We start from the raw sequence: 26,367 nt of genomic DNA, 5'->3' as shown, positions 1-26,367 counted from the left end.
TGCCTTGACCCCTCCACATCCCCCTAAAGCCTCCCACGTGAACGCTTCTCTTCCACAGTCTCCTTAAAGCTGTAGGACAAACTGCTACAGTCTTTTTGCTATAATAAAGATCTTTTTGGACTTAAAATCATATAAAGCTCTTCTTGGCATTTTATATTAGCTTCTGCCACTTACAGGCTGCAGCTGGGACCCACAATGAAATTTGACTTTAAGGTGTTGAGCCTGTGAAATAGTTCTGCTGCTTGGCAATACAAACAGCGGCAGCCTGTTCACGTGAGTGTTCTCGAAATCTAAAGTACACTTGTCTCTGTCCTACAGAAGTGTCTTCGGAGCCAGGTGAGGATGAAGAACCTACGGAGGGAAACTTTGAGGGACACCTGGCTGCAGTGAATGCTATTCAGATTTTTGGGAATTTGTTGTATACCTGCTCAGCAGACAAAACCGTTTGTGCCTACAATCTGGTTGTAAGTAAGGTTGCAGGAATGATGTTATGTGAATCGTAATCACGAGGTTGCAATTCTGTTTTTGTAAAGCCTTGCTGTGTAGTTAAGGAAGCAGCTTCCTTTTCTCCCCACTATTCCTTTCTTCAACCCTCTCTTCTCCCCCTCCCCACCCCCTTCTCCCTGTGAGGGGTATTGCTCCATCTATCAGGCTTTTGTTAGCTGTCCTACCCTGCACTCCGTCAGGTGCAGATCCCAAAAGGCGTTGGGGACCTTTATGCTGACAGACCCTGTGCTTCCCTCTCCAGAGCAGGAAGTGTGTGGCGATTTTTGAAGGACATACTTCAAAAGTGAACTGCCTCCTGGTCACTCAGACCAACGGGAAGAATGCTGTGCTCTACACTGGCTCAAGCGACCACACCATCAATTGTTACAATATCAAGGTACTCAAACTCTGTGTTAACATGTCCTTCATTTTTATGCTAGTGTTTCTTTGCAAATGTAAATGAAAAAAATCCTTTTTAACTCCTATGAACCCCACTTTTTACCTCGTTAGGGTGGAGCAGGAGGAAAAAAAACCCGAACAACAACCAAAGAACAAACTGATAAGTGATTTACTACCCTAATCTTTTGGCTAACTTGTCAGACAGCAGAGTTTTTTGCCAGAACAGCATGGCAAGATCCCAAATATTTGGCACACCAAAGTGCAGGATGGTTATCTGTATGTGAATATTGTATTTGTCTTGCTATATTTCTGACTTCATCGCATATGGAAGGCACTGCTCTTTTCATAGAGCAGTTATGGAGAGAACAGGTATCTGTTGTTCTGAGGGGAGGTGGTAAAGCAGATTGAGACTTCCTGAAGCTGGACTTTTAAGGATAAACGATAGGAAGTCTTGCCTAACCCGTGGCTTGAAGGACTAGAGGGCAAATATCTGCTTCAGGGGTAAACTGCCAGAGGATTTTTATGCTTAAGGTGATGATGATTCATCGAACTTCCCTGTGAGGGTCTTCATGGAGATTTCTCAAACTTATGCATGTAGCAGGGTGTTTTGCATAGATATATAGTCTGTGGCCTAAACTTCCATATACATTAGGGTTTGCATCTAGAATTTTGGGCTGTAACTGGTTGTTGAAGTACAGTGAAATCTCAGAGATGGGAGAAAGATGATTAAAAGCAGGATCAAACTGCCACATGACACCAGACGTGCAGGTGTTTTTCTCCAGCTCAGCTGGTTCAAAAAAATGCAGCTTATAGGTGAAAATTATGGTTCACTTCAGGCTCTTTTTTTCCTGAATTGTTTCTAGTTAATGCAAAGCTTTAAATACTTCCTTCTCTTGCCAGACCAAAGAGTGCATGGAGCAGTTTAAGTTGGAAGATCGAGTGCTCTGCTTACACAGTAGGTGGCGGATCCTTTACGCAGGCCTTGCAAATGGCAGCGTGGTTACGTTCAGCATAAAGGTTAGTTGGTTTATGTATGTGCAGACCGTTGCACATACAGTTTCTCTCCACTTTGTGTTTCTTTCCCTTCTTTCTCTTGAGTAGTAAGTGCATCTGTAACCCTTTTTGGTCCTTTTTGTCCATGCACAAAGTGATCCCATCTGCTCTTCCCGCCACATACCTTTCTCTTAACTGCTGTATTGTTGACCTGTTTTTCCTTAAGGTTCCACCTAGCCTGCCAGTCACGTGTCATCAAAGTTTTCTGACGCAGTTGGTTACTTATGAATCCTCCTTACTTGCCCATCAAAGTAGCGTGAGAGACTTGAACATGTTGCAGGTTTTGCCTGCTCCATTTGCAGTTATAGGAAAGACTCATTCACGTGATTTTTGGAAAAAAAGTCTTAATCAGTAGTCCCCATGATACTTCAAAGTGAATTAATAAATATTTTTTCTGATTATTCTTTTTGTGGACTAACTTCTCAACTTTATCCTGGTTTATTTTTTTCTTATAACACTATTTCCTCTCATAATCCTACTGTGGAAGGGGGATTTACTGGACCATTGCTAAATAACAAAATAGTTTTTCAAAGACAAGAAGTGAGTTCTTTCCTTGCTTTAGAAACTTAATTGTTAAGATACAACTCTTACCACCACTGAAATGGTGTGTTACTAAACTGTAACCAGATGCTGTAACAAGTATGACACAAAAAGGAATCAGTGGTCTGATCAGTGTCATAGCAAGGTTTCCATTTTTAAATACCTTTTTTTTTTTTTTGGTTTTGGCTTTTTTTTTCATCTCCCCCAACAGAACAACAAGCAGGTCGATACCTTCGAATGCCACGGCCCTAGAGCAGTGAGCTGTCTCGCCACAGCCCAGGAAGGAGCACGCAAGCTGTTGGTAGTGGGCTCCTACGACTGCACCATCAGCGTGCGAGACGCGCGGAATGGGCTGCTACTCAGAACCCTGGAAGGTCACAGCAAGACGATACTCTGCATGAAGGCAAGTGTCTCTGAAAATACATTTCTGACCAAGAGTGCTTAAAATGGTGTGGTATTTCTTTTTCTTATTCATCCAATAGTGTGTAGAATGTGGTAGGAGATTGAGGATTTATCTACTTGAAATCATAAAAACTGAGTAATTGGGTAGAGAAGCTATCGCTGGCTAGCTGCCATGTGTCATGTTCCCAGCAAAACTGTTGGGAGTGTGTATCTAGGAAAAGTGTTCATTTCATGTTGTTAGAAGGTTCGGGGAATCTTGAAATGCAAGTTTGCCAACAGAGGGAAAGTTGGGGAGAGGATGAAGCTAATTTTCACGTACTCTGAGTGTACAAGCCTCAGAGAAAACTGGAAAAAAAACATAACTCTAGAGAAACTATTCTTTTTAAATGGAAAAAAACCACTAATGCTTTCTTAAAGGTTTCTGGCTCCTGAGATTACAAGCTGAAACATTGCTTTGCTGTGATCACTGTCACATAACTGATAGGGGACAACTTCCATAAATTGAATTTGTTGCTTTAGGTATTACGGTGCAGTGGCACAGCATTTTTTTTTTCCCTGTAGGCTCCTACCTCTGCTCACATTGCAGCATACTGCGTTCCCTTCATTATCCATAATGCACCTTTCAAGCTTCCTTTATAGATTAGTACTTGTCAGGAGCACTGTCTCTCTTTTGTGACCAGAATATAAGGACACAGCCCATCCAGTACTTCCAGGAAACAGTTTACTAGGTCCTTGATCTGCTGCTGAGCTCTCCCTGAAAATAGTCCATAGGTAGGATGAGTCAGTGTGGTGGGCTGCACATAAACAGCTTTTAATTCCAGTTGTGAAGCGTCAAAAGTCATCATTAGGGTAGCACAGTGAATTTTCTAGCTCTTATGTAAAGAACTCGGTACATCTCTACACTCTGTTGATTTTGAGAGTGTGAAATTTAGGAAATAGTACAGAGCAACTTGAAACTTAAAGGCATCTTAGTGTGTTGCTTACCATTTCCATATCTGTTACAAAAATAAAACTTTTTCTTTTTTTCATAAGGTTGTGAATGATCTGGTATTCAGTGGCTCCAGTGATCAGTCTGTCCATGCCCACAACATTCATGTAAGTCTCATAGCAGAAGTCGTTCTAACTTCATGTATTAAGGCAGTGAATTCCTGTGCTATAAGGTCAGTATTTCCAGAATTGCTGACTGACTGATGGAGCAAATTGCTTGCGAAAAGGAAAGTCAGATGATTTTTTAAATATGACTTTGCACTGTAGTTAACAGAGGAAGCATGCGGAGGATACAGAAACGTGCTGACTTGTGTAACATGATATGTGATGCCTTTTTATCTGGGCATCTTGCTTTTGCAGATATTATTGCAAATGTGCTGGTAATGTAGAAAGGGTTCAGAGCAAAGCTGAGATATTCTGGTTCAGGAAGAGTTTCTCTATTACAGGAAAAACTTGAGAAACACAAAGGGTGTTCTAAACTAGCTGCTTCAAAAGGTGTTTTACTGTCATGAAGTGAAGTTAGCTACCCTGTCTAGGTTAGGTAAAACTGTTTTGTTTTGTTGTTTGTTTGCTTGTTTTTTTTTTTAAAAATACCTATTTGCCCTTGACTTTGTCTTGATGCAGACTGGAGAACTGGTACGGATCTATAAAGGCCATAACCATGCAGTAACAGTTGTGAACATTCTTGGGAAAGTAATGGTGACAGCGTGTCTGGATAAATTTGTTCGTGTTTATGAGCTACAGGTAAGAAAATAGACAGTTACTAATGACATTTACTTAACTTATATTGTTTATTTTGAAGTCAAATAGGAGTCGTTGTGGTGCTTACTTGTCTCTGGCCCATCCCTCTCTTTCCTGTCATTTGGAATATGTAATTGTCTCACCAGCCAAAATACGTGGGTTTTAAAAGAATATAACCTAAACTCAGGTTCTAAAAAAAATAATAATGGTTATCCTAAGTCAATGATAATTCAGAAAAGTGGGGAAATGTTAGTTTTATATCTGCTGAAATGCCAAATGCTTAGTTGGACAAAAAGACTTACAGAAGTAGTGTAAGCAGAAGTGAACTTTCACAGTGGCTCTGAAGTTTGGAATCCACCAGAGGAGTTTAGTTGTAATGCAAGAAACCACTCTTGGAAGCGTTGTCATTTGCATGTCTGTGAAAAATGGCTATTGCCTGTCATGCTATTAAATGTCTGTTTCTGTTTCTTTTTTTTCAAGTCGCACGACCGCTTGCAAGTCTATGGAGGCCACTCAGATATGATCATGTGTATGACCATCCATAAGAGCATGGTAACTTCTCTCTTTTCACTATTCTCAAAGAGAAAGTTGTACTTGCCACAAGCGTGTACAAAACACTTTAATGTTTAATGAAATCAGCTTCCTGACTAAGAACAACTTAGAAATGTCAGCCAAAAATCAAGTTGTCGTAAGTGCTGTGTATTTCTGTAATATTATTTTCTAGGGAAAAATTACCTCCTAGCTTACCATAGTCTTAAAACAATAGTTCCGTTTACAGTGATGATTGCAGTGAAGAGTCTAGAAACGGTAAAATATTCCCTTTTTTCAAGCATTGTGTTTGACTTTTACTCAAGAGAGTCACACAGCTGCTAGAGAAAAAAACTTCAGCAGCAATCAAACCTCTAGTAACCTTTGGCAGAACCTAAACAAAGGTGCTGCAGTTGATTTAGGCACACAGATTTCTTCATGCACCTGCCCTGCAAGGTAGGCTTCAGGAGCACTTCTGGGTAAATAACTGGCTGAAGATAGTCATTAAAAGCACTTATTGGCCTGCATGCATAGGGATTTGCTTGCAAACTTTCTTTCAGATTGTAAAATGAGAGGTATAATAACGATCTGTAGTAACAGAAGAATTGAGTCTAACGGATCTCCTGCTAGTTGGAGTACACGCTGCCCGCGCTTGGCTTCTCGTGTGAGTGAAGGCGGAGAGCTCAGGGTTTGTGCTCGTGGTCTGGGGCTTGCGCTGTCTCCCAGCAATACCCTGCTTTGGGCATTGTCACATCAAAGAAGTGTTCGGAGGAGAAGCTTAGTGACGTGTGAAAGATAGTAGTTTTCTATAGTCGTTTCTTACACAGACCTGTTATATCCTAGGGATGAATTTCTGAGAGACAAAAAGACTTGAACGGAAGTGACAAATGAAACCTTCAGCTTCCAGAGTTTTCTGTTTCATGTGAGAACTTTCTTTTAACGATGAATGTTCTCTATGGGCATACGACCCTCTGACATCCTTTTCTTTCCAAAGGATGTTTTATGTGGAGCATTTGCCTGACGAAAGTGTTTTTTAAGATGTCATTTTGCTTACTTTTTCAGGATCTGCACCAGTCTTTCTGAAATTCTGACGTTCTTCACACTTCCTCTCCATCCCTCTTTGATACACATATAGCTGGTTAAGCCCTGGAAATACATTCAACTTGATGCTGACAACTAAATTTTTTTTCACTTCAATGGATAGTAACATTTTATTTTAAAGTTTTCTGAACTTCTACACAGTGATAGAAGCTACGGAAACATTTCTTATTTATGTGATTTTGTAAACTATGAATGCAAATCTTAGAAGGATTAGGTTAGACCTGATTTTTTAAATTCCAAAGCCTTGCATGTTGATATTTTGTTGATTTTCACCAAATATACACTGAAACCACCTTCAAAAATTGACTTTTTTTTTTATTATTCCATCTTGCTTATCCATAAATGTTTCGTTTTCAGATCTACACTGGATGCTACGATGGCAGTGTCAGAGCTGTGAGGCTTAATCTGATGCAGAATTATCGTTGCTGGGTAATGAGCAAAATGTTTCTTGCCTTCCTTTGTTACAGTTTTTATACTAATTTTCTGGAGGTGGTCACTATTCAGTCGTGGGTAGCTTGACCTTTAATTTATTGTAATTCAATAATATTTTTAAATGTATATATACATTTTAAATGTGAATATATGTATCACTGGTTCCATTTTTCATGGTCTGTAGTATATGCTTATGCTTTGGGACAAGTTAATAGTAGCACCTTAAGTTATCTTTCTTTCTGGCAATTTTTATATAATGGCATTTAACTGTTTAAAACCAAAACCTTCCACTGAGTGGCATAGAAAAGCTGATTTACTCTGCTAAATAAGTTTTTATTTAAATTCCCAATGACTCCGTCTCAGGTAAGCTTAAATTTTGTAAGGACTTAGTTCCTCTCTTCCTACTGCTCTTCTCACTGATGGTCTGGGCTTGGCTCGAGGCAGGAAGAATCTCTGTAAAGCTGTAATTAAAGGAATAGAGACCATTGAGAATGAAAATGGAGTAAGAAAAAAACAAAGTTACAGGAGGTGATGTGCATGTGAAAAGTCTTGGTAGAACATTAGGAAGTTGCAAGAGGAAAAGCGCTAGCTCATTTTTTTTCCTTGGCTCATTAAGCCATGTTTTATTGTTTTGGGTTTTTTTCTACCAGTGGCATGGATGTTCACTGATCTTCGGAGTCGTGGACCATCTGAAACAACACTTGCTAACTGACCACACCAACCCAAATTTTCAGACCCTAAAATGTCGCTGGAAGAACTGTGACGCTTTCTTTACTTCCAGGAAAGGTTCCAAGCAGGTATGTGGCTGAACTAATGTGCTTGTATTCGGTAGAATAAAGTCCTTTAGGTCATCACAACTGTGGGACTTGATCCTGTTTCTCGTAAAAAGAGTTTTGAGTTCTTCTTCTTGATAGACTTAATGAGCTGCATCTATTTGCAGTCATGCAAGGCTAATAGGGTTCAGTTTAACCTGTGACAGGTGAGGAGTGCAGCCAAGTGTGATGAGATACAGTCGATTTAAAACAGTTTCATCCTAAAGTATTACAAGGAAATTGTAAAATTCTAGAATTATTATACATTCTGTCAACTATACTCCAGATGTTATTAAGCTTTCGTAGGAGGAAAAAATATTTTTAAGATGAACAAACGTCAATCTTGAAAAGGGTTTTTATCCTTTTCATTTTCATCCATCCCCCATAATTATTGTGGGTGCTGATGCTGTTGATTTTTCACATGAGCTTGGTTTTGCTAACACTCTCTAAGTAAGTAGTACATCAATTTCTGAGTAAGTGTTAGCACAGATGGGGAAAAAATTAAGGATGCTTTAGAGTTGGGTTCAGTGATGTGGAAGGGATTAGAGGTGGGTTGAAGGAGGATTGTTACCTGTAGACTGGTGAATAAAATCTACATCTAACTCTCTGGCAGTATAATCTACCTTCGTGCTGAATGCTTTTTGAAATATACTCAGTGGATGGAGGTTTCTGGGAGAACTACAAAACAGAAATAGAATCCTTTAATTTCTCTTTAAGCTTTAGATCTCTGTTTCTTTGATAGGCTCTTCTAGTCAGAAGCAGGAAGCTGGGTTTTATTTGCATTGAATCACACGGTATGTGAGATGTGCTGCATATGTGATTTAATGGCTTGGTATTGATACGTTATATTAATTTTTTAGAAGCTTTAAGCCAAAAAAAAGTGTATTATCCAGAAGGTCATTTTCACTGAGGCTTCAAGAACCAATTTTTTTAATCTATGTCTTGTGACTTGTTTAGGGGGTTTTTTTTAATTTTTTATTTTATTATTACTCTTTATTTTATTATTACTTTTAACTGACTTATCTGGTTCTTTTCTAGGATGCTGTAGGACACATTGAAAGACATGCTGAGGATGACAGCAGGGTTGACTCATGAATTTTTTTCACCTCCCACATTGGGAAGTAATTTTCTATGTCAGAATTATTCCAAATAACATCAACTTCTTACTCCAGTCTTTCCTCTTTCTTTTCCCACTTGGAACGCAAAAATGGAGTGGAGCTGAAACACCTTGCTGCAGAGACTGCAGGTTGTGTCGCACTCTGTAGAAATAAGGCTGGTCAGTTAAGACTTGGCCCAAATAGAAGATACTTGCAAGTTTTTAAATCATTGGCAGATAAGAATATTCCCTCCTCTTGCTGCCTTGTTCTGTTGTTGTTTGGTTGGTTCCGTTGTGTTTTGTTGTGTTTTTTTTAAGAAGCATAATCTGACAGTCTTCAGGAAGCCCAGAGGCCTGTTGAGAACTTGAATTACAATAGGTGCTGGTGTTTGCAAACTCTTGCAAACAGCTTGAAGCCTGTTAAGTGTCTAAGACATGTCTGGTTTTATGTTTTACCCAGATTTTTTTAGCTGATTTTAATAAAATTCTGCAAACCAGAACACTGCAAATTCTAACAGTGTAACCTGAATATCCAGTGTACATTTTTACTTTCTTCATAAAAGGAAAAGGTGTTTTATGGAGAACTGGAATAAATTGATTTTTTTTTAATGTTAATTGTAACTTATTTTTTATTCCTTATGTAAAAATTGCTGTAACTGGCACAATGTATACAGTGACAGACTGCCCTAAATACTATACCTCCTGCAGTATTTTGTTTATTTGGAGGAGAGCAGTTATTTCTTGAGAGTTATGCCAGTACCAGCAAAACAGCCAGAACATGTGCTCTGCAATCTAAACTCTTTTCAAATCTAGACCCTTACTTATGTGCAGGAAAGAAGTAAGTGGTGTCAGCTTTTGTTTCAGTTAATGACCAGCATAACCGCTGCTCTCTTGGTACAACGCCGTAGTTAGATTCCTGGTTTTATTTGGAATCTTAGTGACTGAGTCTTCCAGCTTCGTATGTTCCTGGCACAGCAGAGTAAGAGAAATGCGAAGGCTCTGCCTGTCTTCAGTGCATCCTCTTGGGCAGCGTTTTGTTTCTGTTGTGAACTGGCTGAACTGGCTTGGGCTATATCGAGCTCACAAAAACTCCACTGGGAAGCATGGAGAAGGATTTTAAAAAATCTGAAGTTCTCAAGCAGAAGCTGAGGATACACAATGCGTATGGCGTGTGCAAGGCCTGTTTGCACTAAGGCACAAAAGGCACCGCAGAGTTTCTGCTTGTCGCAATTCCTCCGCGGGTGTCTTCGGGGTGGAAAACTTGACCCATTAAGTTCAGGGAAACCTACTTCTTGCATTTGCCATCCTCTCTGCCACAATGACACTAATTTAGGAAAGAGCTCTTTTAAACAGCGAGACTAATCTGATGAGGAGCTTTGCGTTCACTTTTGCTTAACTTGCTGCTCAGGACAAAATATAAAGTGGAGATTGACTTGAACTGTAGCAGAAGGTAAAACAGAGCAGTGTCAAACTGAGCTGCTTGGAAATGAGTCCTGCCCTTTTCAAACAAATTGCATGTACTGTTTTTACAGGGAATCTCTCTGAGGTTTGGTATGCCAGCCGTAGGCCACCTAAGTTTTATAGCTCGTTCTTTGATTGTGAAAAAGCCTTTTGAGGCTGAGAAAGTAATTGAGGAAAGCCCAAGGATGTTTCACTGCCATCAAATCAAGGAACTTCAGGGCCTTCTCTGAAGCACACTGTTCTGATGTTGTCTTAGTGGACAAGCATAATTGCCCTGTGATTGCTTGGCATTGATTTTGATTTTTATTTTTCTGAGGCAGGAGTAAAATAGGATCGAGATGCAGTAGCATCCTACTTCAAAGCTACGGGAATCTCAGGTTCCAGTGCTTTTGTGATGGTTTGTTTGGGTTTGTTTTTTTTTTTTATTAAGCTTTTTCTGAACAGGAAATAACCCCAGTGTGTGGCTCAGCCCCTAGGCTGTTTTGAAAGTGGTTGCGTTTTGGGTTTTGGGGTGTGTTTGGGTTTTTTTGGAGTTTTTTGTTTTTTCTTTCTATAGTCTGTGAATGAAGCAATTCAAGAGAGAATCAAGTTCAGGGAGATCTCTGAGCAGTGTATGTGTTTTCCGATGCAGGCTGTATTGCAGTAAAGTCTCCAATTATTTAATTATTTTTCATGACCTAAAAGCAGGAGACTGCTTAATACTTAAACCATTTCCAGAATTATTGCTATTCAAGAGTTTTTCTGGGTTTGTTTCTGTTGTTGTTTGGGGTTGGTTGTTGGGTTTTTTTGAGCCACAACAAGGGAGCATGTAACATAAATAATGTGAAGGTCTCGAGCTGTCCTTCAGGGACTGTGCTCGACGTGCAGGTGTGTGTCCTGCGGACAAACGCGTGGAGTGATTGTAGCATTTTGAAAAATGGTGTGTGAGAGTAGATTTTGTTACTTCTTCCTTGTGATTATTCCCATTCATTCAGCTGTTTGCAGGAACATGATCACTAGATGTAGCAACACCTTTATGTGCATTCCTGATTGCTTTTTCAGGTTTATTTTTTCTAGTAGGTGGAAGCACACTTCCTTTTCTTGTAGTCCATTTCATTATCTGTCCTTTAAAACAGTCCTGGGCTTCTGAAATCCAGCTTTAGCTTTAGCAGTGGTGTCTTTTTCTACTTCATAGGTCATTTCAGATATACTGTAAGAATCTTGCAATGCATGCAGGAGAATAACAGAGCTGCGTGTTTATAAAATTTTTCCTTCATAAATGAAAAACAAATATAAAAAAAATTGCTCAGGGGTTCAGAGGAAAATGTTGTGCTGCTTTGTCCTGGGGATATCTTCAAAGGATGTGCTGTGATGTGGCTGTGCAGCTCTGGAAATCCTCAGGCTTCTCTGGAGTTCCCTGCAGAGGTTTCCTACTTGTCCTGCTGGAATTCAGCGCAGCTCTCCCTGTTGACCGTTCGCTTCTTTCAGAGGCAGTTGCAGAAGAGAGCTGCCAAACTAATTAATGGCTTTGGTAGCCATTGGGGAGTCCTCTCTGGTCTTGCAACTTGGGGTTTTGACCCCTGATATGTCTCTGGTTGAAGAGCGTAACAACCTAGGGAAGGTGGCCTATTGGTGGAATTTAGCGGAGTCGTACTTGCATGAAGAGCAGTACTGCGCAGCTGAAGCCGGTGTCAGGCCTGGTTTTGTTTTCAGTTTGGTTTTTATGCAAGTAAAAAGTTGTGGGTGGAAGGATGAGTAGAGTGAGGGTTTATCGTACGGCTAGCTGTGTTTATTTTATTCGTCAAATGTTCAGTAATGAACTCAGGACTTTTTAGGGTGAGCCATCATTTTCCCCTTAGCAGGACCGACGTTGAGCTTGTTAAGTTACGAACCTCCTCAGCGGACAGAAAGTGCTCAGAGGCCTTGTGTGCATTTACAATTTGAAGAATGGGCCAGGTGTTGCTGAAACCAGTCCTATCCTTCTCTTCCAAAGCCTGAAGAACTTGTTGTACCACAGGCCTACTAAGCCCTGCCCGAGCTCTGCGAGGAGGGTGTGAGTGCCCTAAAACGATCACTTGGAACCTCACACACGCTGCAAAGCTTAACTTTCCCCAAGCCCGATGGCCTCACGTGTGTTCAATGATAAGACAACACTAGGGCTGGTCTGCATTTGTTGCTCCTTTTCAATCATGGAGGAAAATAACAGCAAACCTCTTCGCGGCCTAACCCTGCTGCTCCTGTGTGTGGAAAGGGCCTGGGGGAAGACTGGTGGTGCGAAGATGCATTAAATATCCCGGCTTCTGCTTGCCTCGAGTCACCTCCGTGTGGCTTCCAGCACGTCCTCAGCCCCTGAGCTGGCTCCTGCGAAACAGCAGGCGTTTGGCCGCGTGCTGCGTTTGAAGCAGCGCAGATCTTAATGCGCGTTTTCAAACCACGCGATCAAGGTTGAATGATAACCACGACCTTGCAATAAGCTGCAGGTTCTCAGAAACAAAGATGTGGCGCAGAAAAAAATAGTTTTCCCTTCTTTTGAATTAAGTTGCAGGTACGAATGAATCTTGGTTTTCAGGCCTGTGCGGTACTGTCGTTCAAACAATCACAATTGTCTAGAGTTGCAGAATTGTGTGAAGAAGGGTAAAGAAACAGTTTCAGGTGCTGTTTGTAAAATATTTAATAGTGAAAGAACTGTGTAGGTATATGTTCTGTTATATGCGCCTGCCAGCTTCTCCAGTTTCATTTTACTGTAAGTGTTAAACAGTCTTTCTGAAGAATGGAATAAAACGTCATTGAATATTTAATAACTTAAGCTGTGTCGAACATGTGTGCAGATTGACCTTGATCACTTTGGTACGAAGCTGTGAGCGTAATAACAAAACTTTACACACCAAAAGAAGAAAAAAAAAAAAAGAAAAGGAAAAATAAAAGTTCTTTATATTGTTATGCTTTGTCAGTCTGATTCTTCTTTATTTTCAATGGAACGATTCTTTCACAGGATTCGGCAGAACTCAACCTTTTTTCTGGACTTTTTTTCATTTTTTAAGAGGGCTGGATAAAATCAGACTTGGAAGCTTCGCTCCCAGTGTGCAGGAATCTCAGACCTAGTCGTTCATCAGGAACAGATGGAAACCATCTCCACCCAGCTCGTGCGTCCGAGACATTGTAGTGACTCTCCTGCTTCATGGCCTGTTGCAAAGGGAACTTCTCTAGAGCTGTTAGTTGTTCAGTCACCAAGACTTTTTAGACTATTTTTGAGTTGCCAGTCAAAAATCCCAATTTTGATCTTTTGGCTGATAGATTTTGTTGGTCTGTGAACACCCTAAGAGCATCTCTGCCGTATTTTTTGTATGGAAAATAATAGCTTCGGAGGGATAACACAAGGCAGGAACCCAGGGCTCTTAGCGTTCCAGTCATCTTAAAAATGTGATTTGGGTTAAAACACAAGTCGAATTTAAAGGAGAACAGATCTTCTTTAGATAAACTATAGCATTCTCTTGCTCTTTTAGAGTAAGTTGCAGCCCAAGACAACATTAAGAACTTTATAGGCAAAAAGTTTTCTATTTCTTACTTCACACTTGCCATAAAACTCCAAAAGCTGCTCTTTATTCAGCAGAAAGATGGGCAAGTGCTCAGTGTTTCATCCTTCTGTGTTCTTTCAAAGTAAAAACACAACATTGAAGATTAGGTTAAAATCCAGTTGTTTTTATTTTTGGTTCAATTAAACTAATAATACTTACACATTCTAATAATCTTCCCGAAGCCGTCGTGCTGACATAGTGTCTGATTCTGCTGCAGGTCACCTTTTACAATAAACGCACAATACTGTCAGGAAATAGGGCCCTGAGGGAGAGGGAGGAAAGTGGGTGTGTAGATAGATAAATTTGGATGTGTAAGAGATTTTCTGTCTTGAATGGAAAACAACTTCCTCGATGTTACAGAGAATGCAGTTACAAAAAGAAAACATTTTCAATGGCCAATGTGTAGTTAAGATACCATGAGGGTTCTAAAAATGAGAGCAAATTGCTCAGTTCTGATATTTCTGCCGAGTGGCTGTTGTGCCACAGCAGGAACCCCCCCCGAACCCCCCCAGCCGTTACACCGCGATTGGGATGCACGACATTAATGTAACAGCACAACCTCATCTGAAATATTCAGGCAAGATTATGAAGAGGCTGAGGTGATACTATCAAAAGCAGGACAAAGAGTTAACAGCCATTTGAGGTGGTAGTAAGCACCTCTGACCCTCATGGTTCAGCTGCAGCCCCAGCTTTGCCTGATGTGAGGGAGGATTTTTTCCAGTGGCCGGCCTAAGCAGAATAATGATGTGTGCTCTGTCTTTACCATGCAGAAGCAGCTTAATTCAGCCATCAATAAATTCACCCTCGTTGCCCAAAGGAAGATGGCAGGAAGTTACAAAGGTAGTGACAGAATGTGCGCGCTAGTCTCTCTGCCTCTGCTGGGGGGTATGGTTGTCCTTTTCTCCAAGGGCTTCTTCCCACGGGTCGCTCATCCCAACGAGCTAAGCACAGAATGAGGAAATGCTCTTGTTGGCACTTGGGGATGAGCAGAACTAGTTCCTCAGGACAGAAGCTTTGAGTGTGTTCTTCATGAAGGTGGCCGCTGGCTCCAGTGTTAGGCGTACAGCGTGAGCTGCAGCCACTGAAAGAAGAGTTACAATTAATGGATGGAAGACTTACTGGTGTCCTCGTAACAAATTTTATTGAGGCACCACCACCTTTGGCTGGAAGGCAGCAGCTTGCTGGCACTTGATATGAAGCATAGTGGCAGCGGGCAATTTTGCACTGGGCTTCTTGCTCCTATTGCTCCTTCCCGTGCAAAAAGGGAAGGGGTTTTACCAGAAGACACACTTTTAAGTTGAAACTAAGTTTTTTCAATTGGATTTAAAAAGGTAAATAACTATGTTAAACCCCATTATGAGTTAATGCCATATCAGTATGTTTGATTTAAATTGCCTCATTAAAAAAAAAATAAATCTCAAAGTTTTTTAAAGCTCTCTGAAGATGACGTGAAGAGTTCTCAGCTGTGCCCTTCAGCACCAGCTGGAGTCTTACAGAGCAGCTGCTGCTGGCAGATGGTGGATGTTTTCTGTGCAAAACTGGTAGCAAGTTTTTTAGGTTTTTGCAGCCCCTTGCCAGTTGGATGACAATTTCAGACCAACACTCATTGAGCTCCCTTGAGAACATGTGCAATGAATACCATGATTAAAATCTAGTGTCGTGACATTGTGTTAGAAACTGGCATAAAGCAGTTTACCTCCAGGACGTTGAGCTTAATGATGCCGTCTCCATCTTTATCAAAGGCGTGGAATGCCCCTAAAGCAAGGAAACAAAATATATAGGGAGTAGATGAAATTACTGTGTGTGGGAAGAGGATTCCAAATTGTGCTCCTCTTGGGTTTATGCGAAGTTGTGCAGGTATTTGCTTACATTGTCAGCGAGTATTTCTGCTGTGTTTTTCTGTAGCCAACACAAGCAGAAATGCAACCGTTTCTTTTGTGTTTGTATGAGATGGCTATCGTATATTAAATTCCCTAAGCACGCATCTTTAATTATTAATGCTATATATAAACAGTAGTGCTTTAGACAAACTTTGCTTTGAGTACAACCGTGCATTCTAGGGACGAGGAGCAAAACCAGGGCAGCTACTCACGGAACATGGCGTCCAGGCGGACGAAACAGCAGATGAAGCTGTCGAAGTCGATGTTCATGTTCTTGTCGGCGTAGCGCATGGTGATGATGTCGTAGAGCTGGTTGTTCAGCCGAAACCCTGCGGAGGACCAGAAACGGGACACATAAGGGCCATGGCCAGGGGCAAGTGCTCCTGCTGATCTCCATGGGTGCTTCCCAGGCCCAGAAGAGGTTCAGGGTGGAAGGTGCTGCTTCAGCTGCTAAATAAAACAAAGTAAAGCTGTAAGGACCCTCCCTATGTCCAACTGATTTTTAGAACAGGAGTAACATTTCAAAATGATGATTTAGGAGGGCCAATAGCACGAGAGTTGCCTCATGCTGTAAGTAAGAAGAGGAGAGGTCTCCACCGAAGAGTCTGCAGCTCAGCTGAGCAAAGCAACAAACACTGGGTGACAGAAGCACGGGAGGAAATCGCTGTGAAAACACAACTGCACAACGGTCAAAAAGTCAATCCAAGGGCAGGTCTAGCTTCGTCATAGCAACGGATTGAATCACTGATATTTCAGAAAGTACAAGATAGCCATCTGTGTCTGTCCTGTGATGAACTGCTAACTGGTACGCCAAAATAATACTGGAGATGAAACATCACTGAAATCATTCCATCTCCGTAGTCATACTGTAGACTTTCTGATTAAAGAAGTCACCTTTCTCCCTCAGAGTGCTGGTAAAGACATCGGCAGGGGGAGGCTGTAGGTGAAAACATTGCCCCGGGGAAGAAGCAAACCAGTATGTTTTGAGACGAGAAGCGAGAAATTCAAAAGCTTCTCTTTGCAGGATGAATTTCATTAACTGCAAGTTTTGCAAAAATACTTTCTTCTCACTGCATAGATAGAAGAGGAGACTGAGTCCCCAGTGGATTAGTGCCTAAGAAACATGAGCAGGACTCAAGAAACGTCCATCCAATTCCTCTGATGCAAGCTTGGATGTTGACCTGCTCCACCTCGGTTTCAGTGCCTGTACACTTGGCTTGAAGGTTTTCCACTGCTTTGCGTTGCTTACACAAATATAAAGAATCCAGAGCTTAAGTGAGGGCAAATGTCTTCAGCACTTCCTGGTGCCCCTGAGCAGCAGGGCCCTGAGGGGGAGATCTCTAAGACAGCAGAGCATCGTTCATCGGAAAATTTAGAGTTGAAGACATCTGTTCAGTTGGCAAGGCACACAAGGCTTGCCGTTTGGGTATTTGGGGGGGAAGATTTTTTCGTTTCTCTAGGGTGTGTCTTTAAAAGGCAGCACTGTGTTCCTGATCCCACCCTGACACCCATCAAACACAGTTTTCTTCAGCTGTGGAGCGCCGGACACGGGGGCAGTACCTGCGTCATTGACTGCATTGCGCATCTCGTAGCTGTTAATGGTTCCTGAATGATCCGTGTCGTAATGCTTGAAAATTTTCTGGAAGAAAAAAACACACGACATGTGTGACAGAAATAAAAAGCTTGTATTTTGTTGAGCGCTGGTGGGATATGGGGCGTGTGCCTCAGGCACTGGGAGGTTTTGCTGTTGCCTTGCACAGCTGCTGCTGGGCAGGCTGGGTTGTCAGCAGAGAGCTCCTCTGCCACGAAGCAAAATGATTTACATCTGTGCTGTGAGAAGCAAAAGCCTCTCCCCTAGAGACCCTTCTTCTTTGACTTGAGTGTATGCTGTTAATCCTCTCCCTTGATTGTCCCAATTAAGATATTTGTGAGGCCTGATTCTAATTCCCATCTTCCTCCTCCTCCTCCTCTAATTTGCCTCTGTGCTGTTCTCAGGGGGAAAGTCTTACGTGAGTGGGGGAGCTTCAGAGAGTCAGGCTGTTTGCTAAGGCTGTGAGTAGGATGAGAGAGATGTTAATTTTCTTTTTAGAAGCTAATTTGCTTTCTTTTTTTAGCTTTTCGTTTTGTTGTAGTGTATGTAGAGAGTTCTGGGTTTCCTACACAAGCTTTTGTGCTGCAGAAGCTGTGAAGAACAACGCTGCGGACACCAGCAATACCTGCCAGCTTTTAATCTTGTCCCAGAGATGTCGAAACTCATCGAAGTTTATCTTCCCTGAGCCATCTGTCTGTGATGCAAGCATTCAGGTAAAAAAACCCAACATTTTTAAGAGAAAATTAATTAAGTCTGCAGCTACCGATGAAGGGGTGAATGTGAAACTGAGTTCAGGGTCTCCTCAGCACTAAAAGCTGGTGGAGCTGTGTGGCAAAATATTTGTGAACGTTTATGTTGTTGTGCAGAGTATTTTGTTTCAGGGGTGTGAAGTGCTGTTTGCGCTTTGGGTAGAAGCAAACATTGGGACAGGGGAGAGGCTTGCTCCTGGAGCTATTGTAAAGTACGCGAGCAGGTCTCTTTCCAAAGACCTCAGAATGTGAAGCTTACTCAATTTTTAAAACAACTGAGCGTTATCCCAGAGTGAAGCTCTTTCAGTTTGAATGCACTCGTGTTCTTTCAAGATCATGTGTTTCGTTAAATAAGAAAACTGAGGTTGTATCAGAGGGAGCCCTGTACAGCATTTTGTATTTGGTTTTATTCTGGGAAAATTTCTCTGTGTGTTGCTAAGTGCACAGTGGATTGTATAGTACATTATACATTTTAGGATAAGAGAAACGTAGCAAGTCTCTCGGCAAGAACTGTAGGTATCTTGAGTTGGTTGAAACAAAGATAATTTTAAAATCATGCTTTAGTACTTGAGCTGGCCAGTCTCTGATACCTAAGGAGAGGTATTGAACTGACTGACTGACTCTGTAGTTTTCTATTTTGGAATATTTTCATCTGTCAGTGGTGCTAATGTTGAGATGACCAGAGTTAAGATGTGCCAAACCAGGAATGCTCTGTTATCTGACTACAGTCTATAATGTACTGTTCTGTTTCCCTGGCTTACTACATTGTGTGTGTATGTGTAGTGGTAGGAAATACAACCCAAGCACATCAGTGTGATATCAAGCACTCCTCCTTCACCAGAAAAGGATACGTCCATTAAAGCGATCATGCTGCGGCAGGATTCCAGTTCAAATCCTTCTGTCTTTAGGTCTTTATCTGAAATAAATGATCCGAGGTGAAAACATATCACGCAAGTCAGCAAGCGTTTCTTCCTTTCTTAGGTGTAACTCTGCTCAAAGCAGATGCCAAACCTACCTCCTTCATCCGCTAGGAAAGGCATGGTGGAGAAATCTGAAAAGGCTCTTAAGTAGTGTGAATCAGAGATTACTTTTTTTGACCTGTTATATACACTAAAAACCTCTGTAAAACTCTTAACTTCCACGTAACTAAGCAAGCCCGGGGTCTGTAGGCTAAAGTTTGCTAGACAGGGAGCAAGGTCCGCCTCTCCATTAAAATTTGGTTTGGTAAAACATCATTTGCAGAGTGCTAGAAATGTGATGTTTTGCTGTGTGGTGCTTCAGAGGGAGATTTGTATGAAGGCTCCCAACTGGTATAGACTAAGTTTAATGTAGTGTAGCAGTACGGTACCATGTGAACTGATGAAGTGTCCAAGGCCAGGCTGGACAGGGCTTTGAGCAACCTGGTCTGGTGGGAGGTGTCCCTGCCCATGGCAGGGGGTTGGAACTGGATGATCTTCAGGGTCCCTTCCAACCCAAACCACTCTGACTCTATCTTGTGATTTCTATGTTATCGGTACTCAATCACTCATAGAGAACATCTCTATGAAAAGTGCAGCTTGCTAAGGACTTGGATACAAAGTCTTTGAGAGTGTAACTAGAAAATCTGTGAGTTTGAAACTGTAAATAATCTTGAGAGTGCAGCTCAGGGGTGGAGGGTTACGTTACATCGCAGACATTTTTGTGCAGGGTTACTGAAAAACATGCTCAGACTCACGTTTTTTTACGACATTGTTGAGAACGTTCCTGAGTTCTTCAGCGTTGATCTCCATGTCCTGGTGGGAAACGTGGTGAGAATATCGTTAATTACAACACTCCTTATTAATCAAGTAATTTTGTGGATGGATATGCTAGAAGTACGAAGTCTCTGGTCACTTTTCAGTATGGCATATACATGCTTCAAATGAGGGGACATTCTAGTTCCCATAAACATTAGTCCAAATCTTTCTTGAGGCTGCAGTACAAGGTAGGTCTGAGGTTACCCTATAGTGCTTATTAAACTACAACTAGAAGAACAACCAATAATTTCAAGCCAAGGTATAAACCAAAAAAGCAAAATGAGAAAAAAAATTTGCAGCCTCTTGATTTATGTAGTTCTTTGTTCTGTTTAAGCTTTGTTAATCCTATACTGGCGGACGCTGCTTCTTTAGGTTGTTCATACACGCTGTGCAAAATAGCATCTTGTGGTAGTGACAAAATTAAAAGCCTGAAGTTAAACAAGGCTCCCTCGTACACAATGAGAATAGCTATAAGTGCGTACGAGAATAGCTGTATACTTAGTTGCATTTTGGTTTTTGCTTGGTTTCAAGTTTTAAAGGAAATTTGATGGAAGGAAATTCAAAGGAAACGATAAAACTCAATGGTTTGCATCCATGAAGCAGTTGATGTTGTGGCCAGGCTGCTCTGATGGCCAGGGCGGGGATCAGTTGCGTACTCACATCCCCTGCGATCTGTCGGAAAATGTTCCTGAACTGTTTTTCCTCTTCACTCCCCTCACGAGTTTTTGCTGATGGACGCTGAAAGAGACAAGCAGAGGGGAGATACGGTCTTAGCCCAGCAAGGAAGGGAGAGGGCCTGGATGGCTCCCTCATGCCATGAAGGAGCTTCTTGGTGACTCTGGATTTCTTTGGAGGAACAGATTGTCCTGTTCCTTTTCTTTTTTTTCTGGATTTTTTTGTTGGTTTTCTGTTTGGTTTTTTTTTTGTGTGTGTGTGTTTCTTGGCAAAACTGGTGAGTATTCCACTTCATCCCATTGCTCTTCTTCCTCTCGGAAGGAGCCTAAATGATAACTTTCACCAACAGATGTTTATCTTCTGTGTTGCTTCAAAACTTTGCAAAGGAGAAGTTTGGAGCAGAAGACAATGATGTTACATGAAGCTTTCTCAGGCATGTGCAGAGAGCAAGCCTCTGAGTGAAAAAGGAAACTATATTTTATCCCCCCAATATGAAATTACAGGAATGTTATGTGATAAATTAAAGTGAATTTCTTGGCTTAGTTCTTATTTTTGTTTGTCTAAATGCAGAAGAAGGCTAAGATTGATTCTCAAGCCAGACAAGTTGTACTGAGATTTGATGAAAAGCTGTTAATCGTCTTAGGACACTTCTCTGACCCATTCCTGTGCTCTCCCCAGCCATTCTTTCATGGTAGCCAAACCAAGCCCTGTTTCCCCCTTCACCACTTGCTGCAGAAACCTTTTTCTCATCTACGTGGGTTCTTTCACCATCTTTGCCAGCATCTTCGTCTGCTGTCAGCTCCTTATTGCTGTTTGCTCTGTCGGAAACAAAGATGATAGGCTAGAAGAAGGAGAGCAAAAGAGAAATGGAAATTACAGAAGAAATAGTGCAAGGGAAGATATTTAGTGACAACCATTCTGTGGTAAAGCCCATGCAGCAACAGCTCCAGCCCCTGAGAGGGTGACTGGAGAAGGCAGAGCTGGGAATGAAAGAAATGAAAGGAGGGGGGAGAAAAAAGTGGAGGAGTTTCTGAAGTTACTGCTCTCCTCGTGATGAAAAAACAAGTCTTTTTGCAAAATAGCGCAACCTCTGGCTTCTGGCTTTTCTTTTCAGAAAGCCAGTAATCATTTAAACATTGTTTGATGGGTTCATTTTAAATCAAAATAAGCCTCCCGAGTTCTTGATTCTCAGTTAAGCTGAGGAACTTGCCCCTCTCTATAAAGGACAGTAGCACTGAAAGTGAGAGGATCTGAATCCTACACAGAAAATGAGTATTTTTGTACAAGCTTGTTAGTTATGTGAAGCATATGTTCTCTCTCTTGATTAATTCTTGAAGCATTCAACAGTAAGCAGCTGCGTGCAATTGTTCTAGTTTAGTGCATTTAAAACAAGGAAAGCTGCTACAAAATGCAAATGTGTCACCCCAGAGCATTAATTGCAATCAGCCTGTCTTGAGGTTAAACCGACTGATGAAGCTTTCAGGGTCCTAAATGTGTTGTGCAGAATCAAAAGGAGGATCCTGGACTTTGGTGAGCAGAAACTTCAAGAAAGAGGAGTATTGGGCAACAGAAAGCAAATGTGAGGGCACGTGTCTGGAGAAAGGGGGGCTTTTCAGCAGGAAGGGGTGACGGGTGCCTGTGGAGGGGCAGGAAGGAAAAGGCAGTTTGAGCAACCCAGAGGATCAAGCTCGTGCAGCTGAAAAGTTCTTTTGCCTCCTCCTTGAGTGAGAGGGGAATAGGACACTCATGCTATTGCATTAGTGTTTAGTGTACGAAGGTAAAATCTCCGCTGCTTGCAAGCGGCCTCTTATGCAGTGCCCTTCGTTAATTAGGATTCAGGGAAATCACGATAACAAGAAACTCCACTCTGCATGCACCGCACGTGCTCTTTGCCTTGCTGGCACTCGGCACGTTGTACAAGTACTCACCTTGCCCTTTTTCTTCTTCTGTATAAAAAGAGACAATTTTTGTAATTTTTTTAAAAAGCATTTTTAAAGAGAATTACAGATTTTATACAGGTTATGCAGATCTGATGAAATGTTTTGTGTTTTTCCCTTGCACTTTCTCACATTTATTTTTTTTCCATTTCTATACTGATAAAATTTTTCTAATTTCCTACATTAAGACAGTTTTCAAATCTCCAGAAAATGAGGTGAAATACACCTACAAAGAAATTTCACACTGAAGGACAAGCATTGCAGAAACCATAGCGAAGCAGCGCCCCATCTCATCTGGGGCTTTGTCTGCTTGAATGAAATCTCTGTTGCACTTTTAGTTCGCAATATTCCTTATTTTCCATATTCCATATTTTGTTATGACAGCAAACAGAAGGGGAATGCTACTGAGCGAGGTTTGATGAAGCTTAATTCTGTGCAAGAGCATTTCCTCTGATTTTATTTCAAGGCTAATTGTGCTGTTAGCTCTAGTATATTCCCAGAAAGATGCGTAAAACCCCAGGGTGTGAAGCATTGGAGCTTGTTATGGATGCTAGTTTGAAGCAGAATATCCTTAGGATCCCTTTCCAGAAAGCATATAATTTAAGATAAGGTACTTTTTTTTTTTTTTTTTTTTATTAGATGACATACCAATTTCACAAACAAAATATCTCGGAGCACAGAGCTAGGCTTGCCCTGGTAAGGGAATAATCTCCACTGATGGAGGTAAAGCCAGTGCTTAGCATCCAGCTACTTTATGCCAAAACAGATTTCAAGCCTGGCAAAACATTTTGGTCTGGAAGTCATGTATGTAAAGCAAGTGTTCATAGAAGTATCTTGATGAGTAAAAACCTGGGAATTTATGCTCAAGGAGCTGTCGCGTGGCTGCAAACGGGGTTCTGCTGTAGGTTTCCCTAGAGGTGATGCTTGTCCCCCTTGTCCCCCTTGTCCCCCTATTCATGTAGAAAAGAGGCCCAGGATGGTACTTACTGATGGACGCTCGGCCTCGATCATGTTTTCAACCTCCCTAGAAGAAAGCAGAAAGTAATTAAGTTGGGAAAATGATTGTTCCTGATATTGCTTGTTTCTGCAGCTGGTTTGTAAGCAGCCACTTGAACTTTCCAAACAGCTGCAGGCTCCCGTGGTAGCTTTTTGCCAGGTTTCAGCTGAGCATCACGGGTACCACTCCCAGGGGGGCTGCTGCCCAGTTTACTCCTCTAAAGAGCCTCCAAAACACTGAATTTTTGACAGCTTGGAGCAAACCAGAAGCTGTTTGGCTTAAGTAGAGTGACAGCGGCTGCAATTTGCTGAGCTCTGGGAAAGTGGTTGAAGAGCAGGATGGAAAAGAAATAACTACCTGCTTCTGTGGTACGTTCACAACTGAAATCAGATCTGGTTCAATGATTTATCTGGCAAAAACTTCAGCCAGTGGCATATAGCAATAAGCACCAAAGAAGTTAATTCTCATTGCTAATGAAATGGCTAACAGTATGTTTATGAAGTATATTCTGCAAGCAGTAAGCTTCTCCAAAAACGATTCAAAGCAGGCTCTTATTAGACTGTAAGGGAAGCTCAGGGAAATGAGTTTGCAGCTTCTAAAGAGTTTCTAATGAGGTTAAGAAAATTAAAAACCAGGTTGTAGCAAATTTTGGAACATGACTATACCTGATTAGTGAGTTCACCTCCATCTTTATGGCCAGATGGATCTGCAACTTACTCTGAAAGACTTCTTTTCTCTGAGAAGACCCTCAGGATGAATTCTCCCTCCTGGTGGGGTTCGTACGTTGATGGGATGACGACGTATTCGCTGGGAGGTAACCGGAAGCGCTCTGAGATTTCTCGCATGTTTATATAGGTCTTACTTCTAGCTTTAGAGGCGTTGTAGAGGAAAAAATCCTTTTGCAAGTGGTGCTTCGTACCATGCATCTGCAGAACAAACGAGTCAATTTGTCTTCAAGGAAGCAGCTTGTCATGGGGGCAGTACAGGGTTGGGACAGAAAACACAAATGAAGGAGCAGCTCAGCAAGCAGGGAGGTGAGGAGGGCTGCTGGCTGGTAACAGCTGTGGAGTCTGTCACCTTTAAGGCACTACTGGCTGGGTCTAGTTGGCTTCTGAGGGCTGGTCCAGGGCCCACTTGCAGAACATTGGCTGACTTCTGCTGTGTAAGCACTTTTCTCTGCCTCTCTTGTTGTATGCCAAACTCTGTGTAACCAAAGTCTGGCTACTTTCCACGGAGGTGGGCATGGCAAGGAATGGTATACGGGGACTCCTATGTGCAGTGTGGTCAGGTGAAGGCAGAACCTGAATTCTAAAGAAACGTGACTATTAAATATTCTTTCAAATATGAATGTTAAGTCAAGAATTGTGGGATAAGAACACTTGCAGGCTGGTTTCTGCAGAACTAGCTACCTGTAGAAGAGGTTATTTCAGCAAAGACAACATTCAAACTGTCATCTTCCTCTTTTCTGGGTAACAGAACCTTCAGATGACCTTGTTTGCAAAAGTTGCAACGCCAGTGGTTCAGCTACCAGCAGGCTCATAAAAACTTAATCTTTGTACTTTTAGCGTGTTTTCCTCAGTTGCTGAAAATACAGCACGCATTCTAAGGCTGTAGAGGAAAACCAGTGGCTGCAGGATATATGCCACAGGCATTATTTGCAGGAGGAAATGGAAGTGGTTTGGGATGGCTCTTGCTGGAGCGAAGAGGCTAAGCGCCCGCTGACGCTGGTTCCTGCAGCCCAGGCTCACTGACCCCCTGTGCAAGCCAAGGCTAGGCCTTGCACAGAGTCAAAAAGAAGGACTGAGGAAGAGGTGCAGGTGAAAATGGGGTGCAGGCAAGAAGCAACTAAAAACTGATCACAAAATGTTACTAGTAAGCACTCAAAGCAGAAAGGTTAGTGGTTTCTCTTCTGTTGCATCCCTGAAAAAAGGTCAACTGGCTGGTTTCCTGCTGACCTTGGGCCAAGCACAACAGTAACACTAGCTGTGAGCATACACCAAGATGTCATTCTGCCTCCGTTCTGCTCGTACCTCTTTGGGCACCTTAGGGAGAAACAAAGAGAAGAAACAATCAGAGCTGCTAGGTGGGTCCACTTGTTTATAGATCATACAGAAGGGCATTCACACAGATTTCTGGTGACACAGCCAGTAATTACAAGTTAGGTATATATTATAAGCAAACTTTCTGTTTCAAGATTTCTTGGGATCAACGTGAGATCCACTAAGATCTGAACTAAATATGTTTATGCAAGGGATCGAGTAAATTGACTTCTTGAAGAAAGTTGGTTGCTACTTATGCATCTTGGATGTCTGTTTCCTTTTTTACACTATTCTGCCAATTAAATGTTTAGTTTTGGTGAGGATGAAAGGGAAATTGAAGAATATGTGAGAGGCAATATGTTAAAATCTGGAATACAAAAGCCTACAAAACGTGTTACTTCTAGATGGGGTAAGCCCTGAGGTTACTATGGTCTGAATGGTTGCAAAGCCTTGAATTTCCTTCCAGGTTCTCCCTGAGCTCCTTGCAAAGTAAAAACTGCAATTTGTATAATTGGGCTGAAATATTCATTGGCTCTCTTGGCAAATGCATACTGTCAGGATTTGCGACCATAACGCAAAGAACAAAGTCTAGAGCTGGTACCTCATAGATGGCAAAGCCAATGGTGTACAGGTTGGCTCCCAGCTTGCGTTCTTTCCTCCTGTTTTTCTGCATCAGTGCAACAAGGAAGCTGCAGATGACTTCTTCATCTTCAGGATCATCATCTTCCTCCAGGAGCTTCAAGCGATACTGGGGATTGGTCCAAAATGTATCTGTGAAATCCCGTCAACAACCCAAAGCAAACATGTAAAGCTTCAGTTTTCTAACAATACTCATGATCAAAGAGAACTTTTGAAGGAGGATATAAAATTAAGAACTAGCATCTGTCTGACTTTCAAAGCACCTATAACACCTTACGAGGAGCGATTGAGGGAACTGAGGGAGCTGGGTCTGTTCAGTTTAACGAAGAGGAGGCTGAGGGGGGATCTCATCATGCTCTACAATTACTTGAAAGGACATTGTAGAGAGGTTGGTGCTGGTCTCTTCTCACAGGTAATTAGAGACAGAACCAAGGGGAATGGTTTCAAGTTGCAACAGGGCAAGTTTAGGCTGGACATTAGGAAGAAATTCTTC

The 26,367-nt window shown here is 41.7% G+C and overlaps 2 protein-coding genes across 6 annotated transcripts in view; one reads left to right on the top strand and one right to left on the bottom strand.

Annotated features, from left to right (window-relative positions):
* ZNF106 (zinc finger protein 106) overlaps positions 1 to 8,848 on the top strand; it is a 31,144-nt gene extending 22,296 nt beyond the window's left edge. For both annotated transcript variants that reach the window (XM_009868202.1, XM_009868203.1), the window contains 10 exons: positions 319 to 464; positions 749 to 883; positions 1,786 to 1,902; positions 2,690 to 2,881; positions 3,913 to 3,975; positions 4,492 to 4,611; positions 5,089 to 5,160; positions 6,595 to 6,666; positions 7,320 to 7,466; positions 8,520 to 8,848. In XM_009868202.1, coding sequence (XP_009866504.1) covers positions 319 to 464; positions 749 to 883; positions 1,786 to 1,902; positions 2,690 to 2,881; positions 3,913 to 3,975; positions 4,492 to 4,611; positions 5,089 to 5,160; positions 6,595 to 6,666; positions 7,320 to 7,466; positions 8,520 to 8,576 — 1,121 coding nt within the window. In that variant the 3' untranslated portion in view covers positions 8,577 to 8,848. The remainder of the gene's footprint in view (positions 1 to 318; positions 465 to 748; positions 884 to 1,785; positions 1,903 to 2,689; positions 2,882 to 3,912; positions 3,976 to 4,491; positions 4,612 to 5,088; positions 5,161 to 6,594; positions 6,667 to 7,319; positions 7,467 to 8,519) is intronic.
* A 5,795-nt stretch (positions 8,849 to 14,643) lies between these two features.
* The window catches only part of CAPN3 (calpain 3, (p94)), a 25,925-nt gene continuing 14,201 nt past the window's right edge, over positions 14,644 to 26,367 (bottom strand). Inside the window, exons 11-24 of one of the 4 annotated variants that reach the window (XM_009868197.1) lie at positions 25,837 to 26,006; positions 25,227 to 25,238; positions 23,914 to 24,122; positions 23,187 to 23,223; positions 22,191 to 22,208; positions 21,002 to 21,103; positions 20,248 to 20,325; positions 19,527 to 19,584; positions 18,664 to 18,728; positions 17,689 to 17,757; positions 17,033 to 17,111; positions 15,685 to 15,801; positions 15,289 to 15,347; positions 14,644 to 14,673 (exon numbers count right to left, since the gene is read on the bottom strand). In XM_009868197.1, coding sequence (XP_009866499.1) covers positions 14,647 to 14,673; positions 15,289 to 15,347; positions 15,685 to 15,801; positions 17,033 to 17,111; positions 17,689 to 17,757; positions 18,664 to 18,728; positions 19,527 to 19,584; positions 20,248 to 20,325; positions 21,002 to 21,103; positions 22,191 to 22,208; positions 23,187 to 23,223; positions 23,914 to 24,122; positions 25,227 to 25,238; positions 25,837 to 26,006 — 1,100 coding nt within the window. In that variant the 3' untranslated portion in view covers positions 14,644 to 14,646. Of the gene's footprint in view, positions 14,674 to 15,288; positions 15,348 to 15,684; positions 15,802 to 17,032; positions 17,112 to 17,688; positions 17,758 to 18,663; positions 18,729 to 19,526; positions 19,585 to 20,247; positions 20,326 to 20,992; positions 21,104 to 22,190; positions 22,209 to 23,186; positions 23,224 to 23,913; positions 24,123 to 25,226; positions 25,239 to 25,836; positions 26,007 to 26,367 lie in introns of all 4 variants that reach the window. The other 3 variants (XM_009868196.1, XM_009868198.1, XM_009868201.1) reach the window with 3 other exon arrangements.

The sequence above is a fragment of the Apaloderma vittatum genome, unplaced genomic scaffold, assembly GCF_000703405.1.
Source record: "Apaloderma vittatum isolate BGI_N311 unplaced genomic scaffold, ASM70340v1 scaffold1584, whole genome shotgun sequence".
Classification (NCBI taxonomy): Eukaryota; Metazoa; Chordata; class Aves; order Trogoniformes; family Trogonidae; genus Apaloderma; species Apaloderma vittatum.
This window is presented reverse-complemented; position numbering and strand designations above follow the sequence as displayed.